Source organism: Girardinichthys multiradiatus, chromosome 19 (assembly GCF_021462225.1).
Source record: "Girardinichthys multiradiatus isolate DD_20200921_A chromosome 19, DD_fGirMul_XY1, whole genome shotgun sequence".
Lineage (NCBI taxonomy): Eukaryota > Metazoa > Chordata > Actinopteri > Cyprinodontiformes > Goodeidae > Girardinichthys > Girardinichthys multiradiatus.
In genome coordinates this window covers 14,454,918-14,469,305 of record NC_061811.1, presented here as the reverse complement: position 1 = coordinate 14,469,305, position 14,388 = coordinate 14,454,918, and the positions used below count along the sequence as shown (strand labels likewise).

General features: G+C 45.3%; 1 protein-coding gene across 1 annotated transcript in view; it reads left to right on the top strand.

Annotated features, from left to right (window-relative positions):
* LOC124855599 (ryanodine receptor 3-like) overlaps positions 1 to 14,388 on the top strand; it is a 144,037-nt gene that overhangs the window by 77,619 nt on the left and 52,030 nt on the right. The window contains exons 51-54 of the mRNA XM_047345570.1: positions 3,445 to 3,608; positions 3,726 to 3,804; positions 4,216 to 4,305; positions 4,402 to 4,548. Of these exons, the coding sequence (XP_047201526.1) occupies positions 3,445 to 3,608; positions 3,726 to 3,804; positions 4,216 to 4,305; positions 4,402 to 4,548 (480 nt within the window). The remainder of the gene's footprint in view (positions 1 to 3,444; positions 3,609 to 3,725; positions 3,805 to 4,215; positions 4,306 to 4,401; positions 4,549 to 14,388) is intronic.

Here is a 14,388-nt window from a genome sequence, read left to right as displayed (position 1 = left end):
AATGAGGAAAATATCTCAAGCTTCTCAGGTACAGTTCAGTTCATTTACTTTTTGTCAATGAAATGAAAGACACAAATGCTGAAGTCATTACACCAGATCAATAACAACATATTTAAAAAGATTAAAATTTGTTTGTGCCTAATTGCATTTTTACTAGTGAATCAGAGCCAGAACGTGGGAACGAAGTTTTTGTTTCTCTGTTACCATAACAACACAAAACTTTGCTGCTGGTACGATGACACTGAATTTTAAAAACATGTCCAGTCCTTGGAAAACATATATTACACAGCCTTTCAAGAGTGTCCATACACCTCAAACTTTTAAAATATTTTGTCTTGTAATAAACACGAACATTAACATATGTAGTATGATTTTAAGTGATAGAAGAACATAAAGTAGGGCATTTGCATCCTGGAGAGGCCACAAGTAACCTGGTTCGAATCCCACAGCCTGCCACTCTGGGTCCATGAACAATACCCCTGAATTCTCCCCAGGTGCCGCAAAATGGCGGCCCACTGCTCCCTAAGGGGTGGGTTAAATGCACGGGATAATTTCTCCATTATGAGATCAATAAAGTCTAAATTATTAATCTTATAATTGTGAATTGGAGGAAAATAATACATACATACACAAAAGTATGATGTGTATATGTATTCAGCAGCATTTACTCTGATACCCCTAAATAAAATGCAGCGCAACTAATTGTGTTAAGAATTCACTATATTGCTAAATGGTGTCGCGGGGGAGCGAGTGGCTTCCTTCCCCAAGCACCTTTGAGCTCGGTCTGTTTCCCATGGTCCGCTGACTGCGGCTGAGGCTGGTATTTGGGGATGCGGTAGGCCGGTCAAGCCGCCGCTTGAGCAAACGGCACACGGGGTGATGGGGGGGGGGGGGGGGGGGGAGAGAGAGGCTGCGCTTTTCTGGGCAGACACAGCTTTAGCGCTTCTCTCTTTTTGTCCTCACAGCATTTTTGCATGGGTGCCACGGTGGGGCCGAATAAGCTCTTCGGGTCCACGGTGGTGTCGAGGAGCTGGTTCTTCTCTCTTTGAGACTGGCTAGACAGGTTCAGCCATCTAGCTGTCTCCTGAGTGACCATCAGGGCCATGGCTCTCCCGGAAGCTTGGACAGCGCTTCTGTGGAGACGCAGGCATAAGTCCTTCACCGCGCACAACTTGTCCCACAAATCAGCCATTGGTGTACCAGTCATCTGCTCCTAAAACTCTGCTTGCTAAGCGAGGAGAAGTGCAACTTACACAACTTTGTAAGCTCCGTTGAGATTGCATCTAGTTTAGTGACCAGTTGCAGCGCTGCTGTTTGATGACAGACCAGCATTGGAAAAGACTCAGAGCAGTCGAGCACAGTTATTGAGAAGCGTTCGGGGCCAAGTTGTTAGGTCGCTCTGTGAACAGTTAAGCTAACTCAGTAGTTACTGTAATGACCGTCTGAGAGGCGCTTCTGGGAGCGAGAAGAGGTGTTTGACTGAAGATCACCTACTTGACAGCAGGTTTTTTTATACTGGGAGGAAGTCCCTCCCATGAGAGCGGACGTCACTACCGCCTGCCAATCTGTAACTGTAATAGAGCTTCTGGGGGACAGGCACTGGAGGTGTGTCCCATAGTGAGATACCGAAACGAATGTTGAAAGAGAACTATATATTTGGGAGTCGTTTGAGAGGAGATGCTTCAGCAGCTTACACTAACGATTACCAAGAACAAACTTCCATCAGAACCAGGTCCAAACTCTCCCAGAAGCTGTAACAAATGTCCATCAGAACCATATCCATACTCCATCAGAACCAGGAAGAAACCTCTATCAGAACCTTGTAAAATTCTTCATCAGAACCAGGTACAAACCTGTATCAGAACCACTTCCAAACTCCATCAGAACCAGGAAGAAACCTTAATCAAATCCAGTTCCCAAGTCCACCAGAACCTGGCAAAAATCTCCATAGGTACCTTGAACAAATCTACACCAGAACCATGTACAAGCATCCATCAGAAACAGGTCCAAACTCTATCAGAACCAGAATGAAACCACTACTCTGTGACTTATGATGATAAGACCATCTTCATAGGTCCCAGTGGAGCAACAAAACAGTGACCATTTGATGTCAGCTACTTAAACAGCTTCTACTGCTGTTCCAACACCTGAACAAGAGTGAATAATTTTAAACGGCAATTTCATAGACTTTTGAATATAGGCTGTAGTAAGCATTAGCATTTTAGCTAATTTTAGTTTATACATTGCTTTTTGCATAGTAGATGGGTTAAATTAATATCAGCCTTCATGTTAGTGATAGCCAATATGCTAATGTTAGCATTTTAGCTTCTCTTTCTCCTCTCTTCTCTCTTAACTGAAGAACACTTTTGCCTTTTTTTTGGCAATTTGTTGTCTGTTTTTGTGTTTCTTCAGCGTATTTGTTAGTTCATTCTTTTTCTGAATTTTCTGCTATTTGTTTTAATGTATTTTAGTACTGACTTTAACTTCTTAGGCTATATTTTTGCTTCAGTCTGTGCTTTTTCAGCTCATTTATGGGCAGCTCTTTCCTGCTTTTTTAAAGCTTTTGTCAGTTCTTGCATTTCAACAACTGTTTCAACAAGTAGTTTTGAGGTAACTTTACATTGTTAAGCTGTTTTATAGCTAATAGCCTTCCTGCTTAAACAGATCACATAACAGTTTTTCTTTGCTAATGTTTCTGCTATTTCTACTAGAATATCAGATTTCAGCTGATATTCTGCTGTCAACCTTAACCACTTTCTGCCAGCTTTCAACAGGAGTTTAGCATTTCTGTTTTCTTCTAATTCATTACATTTCAGCAGATTTTCTGCAGTCAATTTCAGCTTGTTTCTGCCAGCTTTCAACTAAAAAATCCAGCTTACAGCATTCTTATCTTATGTATTTATTTTGTGGTAAAAACATCTGACCACAGTGTTGGGAAAACATAAACTTTATTTGTTTTTCTCTATAAAATTAAGACTTCATTTTTGACCAGCCTTTATTTGCACCACTTTGCCTTCCTGGTGTTATTAGTTGTTATTGGCCATTAAAATTGCTTAAGCAAAGTAGATTTGAAAACTGTTCTACAGTTCAAGAAAAACCACGAACCACCATGAATTCATTAGTCTTTTATTAACTTGTATGTATGCAAGGGACCATTTCCGACCTGTTAGCAATGCAGATAGCTGGGCTCAGCACATCTCACTAAATGCCCCGTCACGAAAACAGGCTGTGCAAAGAGTTGGGCTGAAAACATCAATATCTGGACATCATTGATCCAAGCCCTTGGTTCTTCAGGCTTTAGAATAATTCTTCATTAATATCTCTTCCTCTGGCCCATTCCGATTAAATTAAATGTACAATTTGTTGAGGACAATTCCTTCTCTGTGAAATGTTGTACAACAGAATTTAATAGATAAATTATGTCTTTTTTCTTTCCTGTTGCAGAAGTATGACCCAGAGTTATTTAAGATGGCCATGCCTTGTCTCTGTGCTATAGCTGGAGCTTTGCCACCAGACTATGTGGATGCCTCCATTAGTACGACTGTTGAAAAGCCTGTTTCTGTGGATGCTCAGGGAAACTTTGACCCCAAACCCATCATCACTGCTAAGTAAGCCATTATAGAGTCCAAAATCTATGAGAAAAAGTGCATCATTGAGTATGTTAATAACTTTGCTAACATGTATCAGCTCACGCATTCAGAGTAATTGTCACCCTCTTTTTCTAGTATTGTGTTACCGGAAAAGCTTGAACATTTCACGAACAAATATGCTGAGCATTGCCACGAAAAATGGTCTGCAGAGAAGGTAATGTAAAACATGAGAGCTTTGAATGTGGGTGAAGTTTGAAAAAATATGGGTTGTTAAATTGGAGAGAACTGCTATCAAAACATGATGACCATTATAAGAAGATGATTAGGACACTACAAATGTTCCTCCTTGGGGAAGAATATGATGTAAAATAACTGAAAGGTGACTTTCTGGCAAAGGTTCTTATCCCATTTTTTAGTGTATGCTCAGACTGCATTATCGTGTTTGTTGAAAATTCAAGTAAAACTTACAATAGCAAGTGCTGAATGTATCATAACTCTTTAATTTGTGGTGTGTAGTTAACCTTAAAATAAATTTTTGAAAAAATACATTTAGTGAACAAAGGACCATTAAAGGATCAGAGAATTTTATTCCTCTTTTAGCTTTTTTTCTCTGCCTGTGTCTCAGGTGTTGCTGGGGTGGAAATATGGGGATTTTGTGGATGAGAAAGTGAAAACTCACCCTCAATTAAGGACTTACAAAGCCCTGACAGAAAAGGTGAAAAGAAAGCTGTGCAGCACATCAGAGTAATAACGCAAAGACAAACGCCGCTTTGTTTATACTCTGTTCTAATTTTTTGTCATTGTGTTGTAGGAGAAGGAGATTTACAGATTGCCAATTAGGGACTCCCTGAAAAGCATGCTGGCCATGGCCTGGAGCATCGACAGGACAAAGGATGGAGAATGCATGTCTCTGCAGAGGGAAAATGAGAAAATGAGGAAAATATCTCAAGCTTCTCAGGTACAGTTCATTTACTTTTTGTCAATGAAATGAAAGACACAAATGCTGAAGTCATTACACCAGATCAATAACAACATATTTAAAAAGATTAAAATTTGTTTGTGCCTAATTGCATTTTTACTAGTGAATCAGAGCCAGAACGTGGGAACGAAGTTTTTGTTTCTCTGTTACCATAACAACACAAAACTTTGCTGCTGGTACGATGACACTGAATTTTAAAAACATGTCCAGTCCTTGGAAAACATATATTACACAGCCTTTCAAGAGTGTCCATACACCTCAAACTTTTAAAATATTTTGTCTTGTAATAAACACGAACATTAACATATGTAGTATGATTTTAAGTGATAGAAGAACATAAAGTAGGGCATTTGCATCCTGGAGAGGCCACAAGTAACCTGGTTCGAATCCCACAGCCTGCCACTCTGGGTCCATGAACAATACCCCTGAATGCTCCCCGGGTGCCGCAAAATGGCGGCCCACTGCTCCCTAAGGGGTGGGTTAAATGCACGGGATAATTTCTCCATTATGAGATCAATAAAGCCTAAATTATTAATTTTATAATTGTGAATTGGAGGAAAATAATACATACATACACAGAAGTATGATGTGTATATGTATTCAGCAGCGTTTACTCTGATACCCCTAAATAAAATGCAGCGCAACTAATTGTGTTAAGAATTCACTATATTGCTAAATGGAGTCTAACAGTGTGTCATTTATTGTCAGTACAGCTGTTCTGTGAAGGTCTCAGAGGTTTGTTAGAGAATATTAGTGAACAAACTGCATAATTAAAACCAAGAAACGCAGCAGACAGGTCAAGGAGAAGGTTGTGGAGACATTTAAAGCAGAGATAAGGTTGTAGAACATCAGCCAAATCTTTTGACACCCTTCTAAGCCCTGTTTAATTCATCATCTAAAAATTGAAATACTATGGAACAACTGACCAAGTCAGTTCATCTAAACTGGGAGGCTGGACATGAAGAGCAACAGAGAAGCAACCAAAAGGCCCATGGAAATCTTGGGAGAAGGTGCAAAGATCAAAAGTTCAGGTGGGTGAATCTGGCCTTTCTGGAAGAGTGGCATAAAAAAACATGGTCAAAAGAAATCTAATAAAATTCCCATTTGTGTCTTGCTACAAATACACCTGTGCAAGAAGGTTCTCTAAATAGGTGAGACCAAAATTGATGTTTTTGTCCAACATTCAAAATACTATCTGTGGGGAAAAAACACTGTACAAAAACCTGAAAACACTGTTACTATGGTGACAGAGGCTGGTGGCTGCATCATACAGTGGTAATATTGTTTTCAGCAAGGACATGGAAGCTGATTAAAGTTGAAGGGAAAATGGATGGAAGGAAAAACAGATAAAGCTAAGTACAGGGAAATCCGGGAAATAATCTTTGGGGGCCTTGAAAAGATTTCAGACTTGGATGGAAGTTCAGCTTTCAGCAGGATAACGGTACTGAACATGTAGCCAGAGCTAAAATGATAGCTTTAGATCATATTCTTGTGACTTAAATACCAATTTTACAATATGTTCTCCATCCAATCTAACTGAAGTTCTTTAGATGTGCAAATTTAGGATTAGGACAGACATACCCCAAAAGACTTGCAGCTGCAACTGCAGAAAAAGGTGCTTTTATAAAGATTTGATCCAAAGGCATGCCGCCCATATTTTATTTTGGGGTGACTAAAAAAAACCTCAAAAATGATGTATGGTCTTCTTTTCACTTTATTATCACGCCTGACTTTGTGAGGGTCTGTTACACAAAATAAATAAATACATGATAAAATGTGAAAAGGGTATGAATATTTTAGCAGAACACCAAGACCCCTTTTAAATTATGACTAGAAACTTTAGGTTAAGGATTTAACCCCGGTTCTCTGAAACATGAGTGAGGTATCTCACTATGGGACACGCCTCCAGCGCCTGTCCCCCAGAAGCTCTATTACATTATGCCAGTCTTGACTAGCAGGCGGAAGTGACGTCCGCTCCCATGGGAGGGACTTTCTCCCAGTATAGAAGCCGACGTCACATAGGTGATCTTCAGTTTAGTAAGCACACCTCTTCCTCGCTCCCTGCAAGGAGGGTGATCTGGTGAGATACCTCACTCATGTTTCAGAGAACCGGGGTTAAATCCTTAACCTAAAGTTCTCTTTCAACATTCATTTCGGTATCTCACTATGGGATATTTCTGCTCCCGTATTGCCAGATAAGCTCACTTGAAGACCAACAGATGCATCCTGCATTCATGGCAATGTGGAACCCACACCCAGAACCGTGTGAGCCAGTGTGGGCCTGGTGACATCCAGTTTATAGAACCTAGTGAAGGTGTGAGGGGTCGTCCAGCTGGCACCCTCACATATTTCCTCCACAGGTATACCCTGGAACAATGCCCAGGATAAGGCCACACCGCGAGTGGAGTGAGCCCACAGACCTGCAGGGGTGCAAGGCCTCTGCTCTCATAAGCCAGAGTAACAGCCCCCACTACCCAATGCGAAAGACGTTGCTTTGTGAGAGGCTTTCCTTTATGTGATGAAGCCCACGACACAAACAGCTGTTCTGATTTGCGAAAATCCGCTGTTTTTTCCACATATAACCGCAGAGCTCGTACTGGGCAGAGCGTATGCAGTCGTTCATGCTCCTGAGAGGAGAATGGTGGTGGGTAGATAGCCATTAATTCAAGGGCACGGCATGGCAGAGCCGTAGCAACCTTAGGTATAAAGGCAGGATTAGGTTTCAGTAAAACCCTTGACACCCAGAAACTGCATGCAGGACAGGTTAACTGAAAGCGCTTGAATGTGACTCACACGCTTAGCAGAAACCAGAGCAATCAATAAGGCCGTTTTAAAGGAAAGCACTTTGAGCTCAACTTGCTGCAACGGTTCGAACGGTGCACGTGACAACGCATCGAGTACCATAGGTAAATCCCATGAAGTAGTGAGGCTCCTCGACACTGGACGGAGCCGTCATGCACCTTTCATGAATTGACACACCAGGGGGTGGTGCCCCACTGTTTTGTCACCAAAGCCAACATGACAGGCTGAAATAGCAGCCAGGTACACCTTCACAGTGGAAAAAGCCAAGCCTTTATCCAACAGTGCCTGCAGAAAAGTTAAAACGTCCGACACAGGGCTTCGCATTACGCTCACCACAGGTTTTGCGCACCAACCCATGAATGCCTGCCATTTACCCTCATACACGTTACGCGTGGAAACGGCCCTTGCATTTTTAATTGTGTCAATAACGTTCTGAGGAACCCCACTGGCAGCCAGATTTAACCCCTCACAGGCCAGGCCCATAGGGCCATGCGCTCTGGATGCGGAGGAAATATTTCTCCGCGTGCCTGCGTCTGGAGATCTCTGCGGAGGGGAAGCCGCCATGGCTCGCCGTGTAGCATCTGAAAAATCTCCGCTAGCCAGTGTTTCCCTGGCCAGTGGGGAGCTATCAGAATGAGTGAATGTTTTCCCTCTCGCACCCTGGCGAGAGTAGGAATGATCAGTTCCAGCGGGGGAAAGGCGGACAGTAGGACCGGCGGCCATTTGTGCGCTAGCACATCCAGTCCAAGCGGAGCCTGTCGCTCTGTCAGTGAGAGAAACATCGGACACTGAGCGTTTTCCCCTGATGCGAAGAGGTCGACCTCCGCTCAGCCGTACCTCCTCCATATCTGGGACATCACCTCGCTGTGGAGTTTCCACTCTTTGTAGCGGGGATTGCCCCTTAACAGCAGATCCGCGCCTCTGTTCATTACCCCTGGCACGTGAGTTGCTCTTAGCGACAGCAAATGTGAGCTGGTCCAGATTATCAGTCTGTATGCCAGCTCGTGTAAATGACGTGAGCGCAGACCCCTCTGTCTGTTGATGTAAGCAACTACTGTTGTGTTGTCTGTTCTAACCAAAACATGGTGCCCTTTGATAAAGGGCAGAAAGTGTCTCAGTGCCAGCATCACGGCCAGGAGTTCCAAACAATTTATGTGAGCTGTCTTTGTTTGTGGACTCCAAACGCCGTTTACCATCATCCCCTCGTGACTGGCTCCCCAACATGTCAGCGAGGCGTCTGTGGTAAGTACCTTCTTCGTCAGGATGGTTCCCATGGTAACGCTGGTGTTGAGAAAACGGGCGCTTCCATGGGCTCCGCGCGCATGCACATATGAGAGAAACCAGGACGTTGCGGTGAGCATAGCGTGTGGGGCTCAAGCTGAGTGACGCCACCCACCTCTGAAACGGGCGCCTGTGTAGACGGCTGAGTGTGATGACCGCAAGCGCAGACGCCATCAGACCCAGCAGTCTGAGGCATAACCTGAATTTCACCTGTGTGCTTCTGCGAAAGAGTGCCAGACAAGCCTGAAAGGCTTTTACTCGGTCCACTGAGAGGCGCGCTCTGAACTTGACTGAATTCAGGGACAGGCCAATGAAGGTGATTGTTTGTACTGGGGTTAAAATGCTCTTTTCCCAGTTTATTGTGAATCCCAGAGCTGTCAGGTGTAAAGTAAGCATCTCGGTGTGCGTCATGAGCTCCTCTAAAGACTGAGCTGCAATCAGCCAATCGTCTATATACAGACGCATTCCCCTTTCCTTCAGAGGCACGATGGCTGCCTCGGTGCATTTCATGAACACACAAGGGCTCAGTGAGAGGCCAAATGGAAATTCCAGATACTCGTATATCTTTCCCTGAAACGCAAATCTGAGGTATTTTCTGTGAGGGGAGTATATAGGGATATGGAAATATGCGTCTTTCAAGTCTATGGAGACAAACCAGTCTCCTTGACGCACAAACTTTATCAGAGCTGCGTGTGTTAGCATCCTGAACAAATACCGTCTCAGATATGTGTTCAGAGCCTGCAAATCCAATATCGGTCGCAGACCCTTGCCCCTTTTCGACACGAGAAAGTATCTTGAGTAAAACCTGTTTCTGCTTTGCTCCTGCGGTACCAGCCGGACAGCTCTTTTGTGCTGCAGGGAAATTATTTCCTCTTGCAGAACGAGAGCGGACTCTCCCCGGGCGTGTGACTGTACTATGCCCTTGAAACGGGGTGGGGCTGTCACAAATTGGAGCCTGTATCCCTTGGATGCAGTCTTTATCACCCAATCTGACGCTCCACACGCTCGCCACAGCTGAGTGTTGTTTGCCAGTGGACCTAAAGGTGCTTTTGTGTAAACACTGCGCAACACCGGCTGAGGGATCTGCTGTTCCGCCACAACTACTAGCTGTGCTCCACCCAGGTCTGCTTCTTCCACAGAAAAAGCAGCCTGCTGTGTTAGAGGTAGGGTGAGAGCTCCCCCTTGAGGCCTCTGTGCAGCTGTGGCAATGGTGGAGTGAGAGCTCCAGCCTGCCGCTGTGCCAAGGTTGGACCGAGAGCTCCCCCTTGTGGCCTCATGTGCAGCTGCATGGCCACGTCCTGTCCATGTGTTATTTTTAACATATTTGTCATGTTTTTTCGTTGTGGCTGCGCCCTCGGCTCCAGCCCTGGATGAGTGCCAGAAAACAACTTTATTGAACATGTTGTGAAGGGGGAAGGTTGTGTTTTTATACACTAGCATGTGTTTGTGCACTGGTGTGTGCGTTCTGGCCACAGCTGTGGCTCCACTGAGCTCTCGGTGGCTTTGATCCTCCTCCGCTTCGGTCGGCTCTGAACGATGAGCTCCAACGTCAGCTCTGCAGGCCGTTTGAGTTGCCTTGAACATGGCGTTCTGAACTCAAACTGGGACAGGACGTGTCCTGGTAGGGGGGGTGCAGGTGTCTGGCAGATCCTGCCCTCCCACCCCGAAGACGGCTCCCTAAGTAACGTGCCTCTTTTTCTTTGCACTCACAGTAGCGGAAGAGGTCGCTTGGTTTCCCGGTGTTGCTTGGGGAGCAAGTGGCTTCCTTCCCCAAGCACCTTTCAGCTCAGTTTGTTTCCCACGGTTTGCTGACTGCGGCCGAGGCTGGGTTTGGGTATGCGGTAGGCCGGTCGAGCCGCCGCTTGAACAAACGGCACACAGGGTGCTGGGGGGGGGGAGGCTGCATTTCCTGGGCAGACAAAGCTTTAGCACTTCACCTTCTCTCTTTTTCTCCTCACAGCATTTTTGCACGGCCGGATAAGCTCTTCGGGTCCACGGGGGTGTCGAGGAGCTGGTTCTTCTTTCTTTGAGACAGGCTAGACAGGTTCAGCCATCTAGCTCTCTCCTGAGTGACCATCAGGGCCATGGCTCTCCCGGAGGCTTGAACAGCGCTTCTGTGGAGACGCAGGCATAGGTCTGTCACCACGCACAACTCGTCCCACAAATCGCCCATCAGTGTGCCTGTCATCTGCTCTTGTAAGTCCGCTTGGTAAGCAAGGAGAAGAGATGAAGCGTTTAAGGCTTTAACAGATTCAGCCACCGCCTTGTAGCTTTTCTCATTCAGAGACTGAAAAGAATCAGCTTTGAAGGGAAGGGTGGGTCCTGCCACTATCATGGCTGACTTCTGCAATGGGTGCAGGTGAGATGCCAGCAGAGGTTCTACGGGAGGCAGATGTGAAAAACTGCCAGCCTCCATGCCCGTCCAGTCCAGCGCTGACCCTCCCAGGGCTGGGTTCTTGGCGGTGAGAGGATTGCTCCAGGACCGGGTTCTTCCTCGAGGCACTCGGGAAAGACCGGCAACAGCTCTCTGCTGAAAGATTTGGCTCTCGGAAGCCGCTTCCCCTTGTATCGAGATGTGGTAGTTTCAGTGAGGCTTTCCGGCCACTCGATACCCAGCTTCTATGCTGCCCTTCTGCAGATATCATGCAGGTCCGTTGCAGTCGGGTTTGGGGAACCGCAGCGACTGGTGTCATCCGTCACCGAGGGCGTTGCAGCCGACGGGATGGCATAAGGCCCGCAATCCAGCTCGTCGTCGTCAGACCCGAGACTGATGGACTCCACTTCAGATTCGGACTCAGCATTAGCAAGAGTGCTGAAAACTGGAAGTGCGGCCTCGTCTTCCTCTGAGTCAGTCAGTGGCGCGACAGAGTCGAGTTGATCACCCCAACTGGCTCCAGCCAAAGTGGGCTCTCTCTCTCTGACCTCTGACAGGCTAGCTTGGCGTGCTAGCCTGCGCCAATGAGATTTAAGGGAGAGCCGTGCACAGTGCTCGCAGCTCGCCGGTGAGGCTAACCCGTCCTGGGCATGTTGCAGCCCCAGACACGAAGCGTGTATCTGCATTACGCTGCTATGAGATTGTCACATGTGCAGGTTCTAGATGGTGGTTTGACTCTGTTCATGGTGAGAACGAGTGCAAGTTACACAACTTCGTAAGCTCTGTTAAGATTGCAGGTAGTTTGGTGACCAGTTGCAGCGCTGCTGTTTAGCAACAGACCAGCAATAAAAAGGACTCAGAATGGTCGAGCAGTTATTGACAAGCGCTCAGCGACCGAGTTGTTAGCTCGCTCTGTGAACAGTTAAGCTAACTCAAGTTACTGTACTGACCGTCTGAGAGGTGCTTCTGGGAGCGAGAAGAGGTGTTAGACTGAAGTTCACCTGCGTGACGTCGGCTTCTGTACTGGGAGGAAGTCCCTCCCATGGGAGCGGACATCACTGTCAAGACTGGCGTAATGTAATAGAGCTTCTGGGGGACAGGCGCTGGAGGCGTGTTCCATAGTGAGATACCGAAACGAATGTGGAAAGAGAACCTGTGTTACAAACGTTCCATGGTACAGTTTTTACTATTTGTCCAACAGTGATTGTTATCATCTTGAGTTTATAGCTGTTAAATGCTCCTATTTTCACTGCCGTGCCACTCATTGGCATTAATGTAGACCACTCATTCTGTTGCTAATCTCCTTCCACAGAGTAGGCAGAACGCTTGTCTTATTCAATTCAATTCAATTCAGTTTATTTAGCACCAATTCACAACACATGTCGTCTCAAGGCACTTCACAAAAGTCAGGTACATACAGGTCCTTCTCAAAAGATTTGCATATTGTGATAAAGTTCATTATTTTCCATAATGTCATGATGAAAATTTAACATTCATATATTTTAGATTCATTGCACACTAACTGAAATATTTCAGGTCTTTCATTGTCTTAATACGGATGATTTTGGCATACAGCTCATGAAAACCCAAAATTCCTATCTCACAAAATTAGCATATCATTAAAAGGGTCTCTAAACAAGCTATGAACCTAATCATCTGAATCAACAAGTTAACTCTAAACACCTGCAAAAGATTCCTGAGGCCTTTAAAACTCCCAGCCTGGTTCATCACTCAAAACCCCAATCATGGGTAAGACTGCCGACCTGACTGCTGTCCAGAAGGCCACTATTGACACCCTCACGCAAGAGGGTAAGACACAGAAAGAAATTTCTGAACGAATAGGCTGTTCCCAGAGTGCTGTATCAAGGCACCTCAGTGGGAAGTCTGTGGGAAGGAAAAAGTGTGGCAGAAAACGCTGCACAACGAGAAGAGGTGACCGGACCCTGAGGAAGATTGTGGAGAAGGGCCGATTCCAGACCTTGGCGGACCTGCGGAACCAGTGGACTGAGTCTGGAGTAGAAACATCCAGAGCCACCGTGCACAGACGTGTGCAGGAAATGGGCTACAAGTGCCGCATTCCCAAGACCTGGGCTACAGAGAAGCAGCACTGGACTGTTGCTCAGTGGTCCAAAGTACTTTTTTCGGATGAAAGCAAATTCTGCATGTCATTCGGAAATCAAGGTGCCAGAGTCTGGAGGAAGACTGTGGAGAAGGAAATGACAAAATGCCAGAAGTCCAGTGTCAAGTACCCACAGTCAGTGATGGTCTGGGGTGCCATGTCAGCTGCTGGTGTTGGTCCACTGTGTTTTATCAAGGGCAGGGTCAATGCAGCTAGCTATCAGGAGATTTTGGAGCACTTCATGCTTCCATCTGCTGAAAAGCTTTATGGAGATGAAGATTTCATTTTTCAGCACGACCTGGCACCTGCTCATAGTGCCAAAACCACTGGTAAATGGTTTACTGACCATGGTATCACTGTGCTCAATTGGCCTGCCAACTCTCCTGACTTGAACCTCATAGAGAATATGTGGGATATTGTGAAGAGAACGTTGAGAGACTCAAGATCCAACACTCTGGATGAGCTAAAGGCCGCTATCGAAGCATCCTGGGCCTCCATAAGACCTCAGTGCCACAGGCTGATTGCCTCCATGCCACGCCATTGAAGCAGTCATTTCTGCAAAAGGATTCCCGACCAAGTATTGAGTGCATAGCTGTACGTGATTATTTGAAGGTTGACGTTTTTTGTATTAAAAACACTTTTCTTTTATTGGTCGGATGAAATATGCTAATTTTGTGAGATAGGAATTGTGGGTCTTCATGAGCTGTATGCCACAATCATCCATATTAAGACAATGAAAAACCTGAAATATTTCAGTTAGTGTGCAATGAATCTAAAATATATGAATGTTAAATTTTCATCATTACATTATAGAAAATAATGAACTTTATCACTATATGCTAATTTTTTGAGAAGGACCTGTACATTCCAATTAATCCTAATCATTGAACAGTGCAGTCAGATTCAGTTATTTATTCAAATTGGATAAAAAGTTTTTCTGTCTAAGGAAACCCAGCAGATTGCATCCAGTCAGAGACTTACAGCATTCCCTCCTCCCAGATGAGCATGTAGAGACAGTGGACAGTCACTGGCGTTAACGTAGCAGCAATCCCTCATACTGAGCATGCATGTAGCGACAGTGGAGAGGAAAAACTCCCTTTTAACAGGAAGAAACCTCCAGCAGAACCAGGCTCAGTGTGAGCGGCCATCTGCCACGACCGACTGGGGGTTTGAGAGAACAGAGCAGAGACACAAAGAGAACAAACAAGCACTGATCCAGGAGTCCTTTCTATGGGAAGGAAAA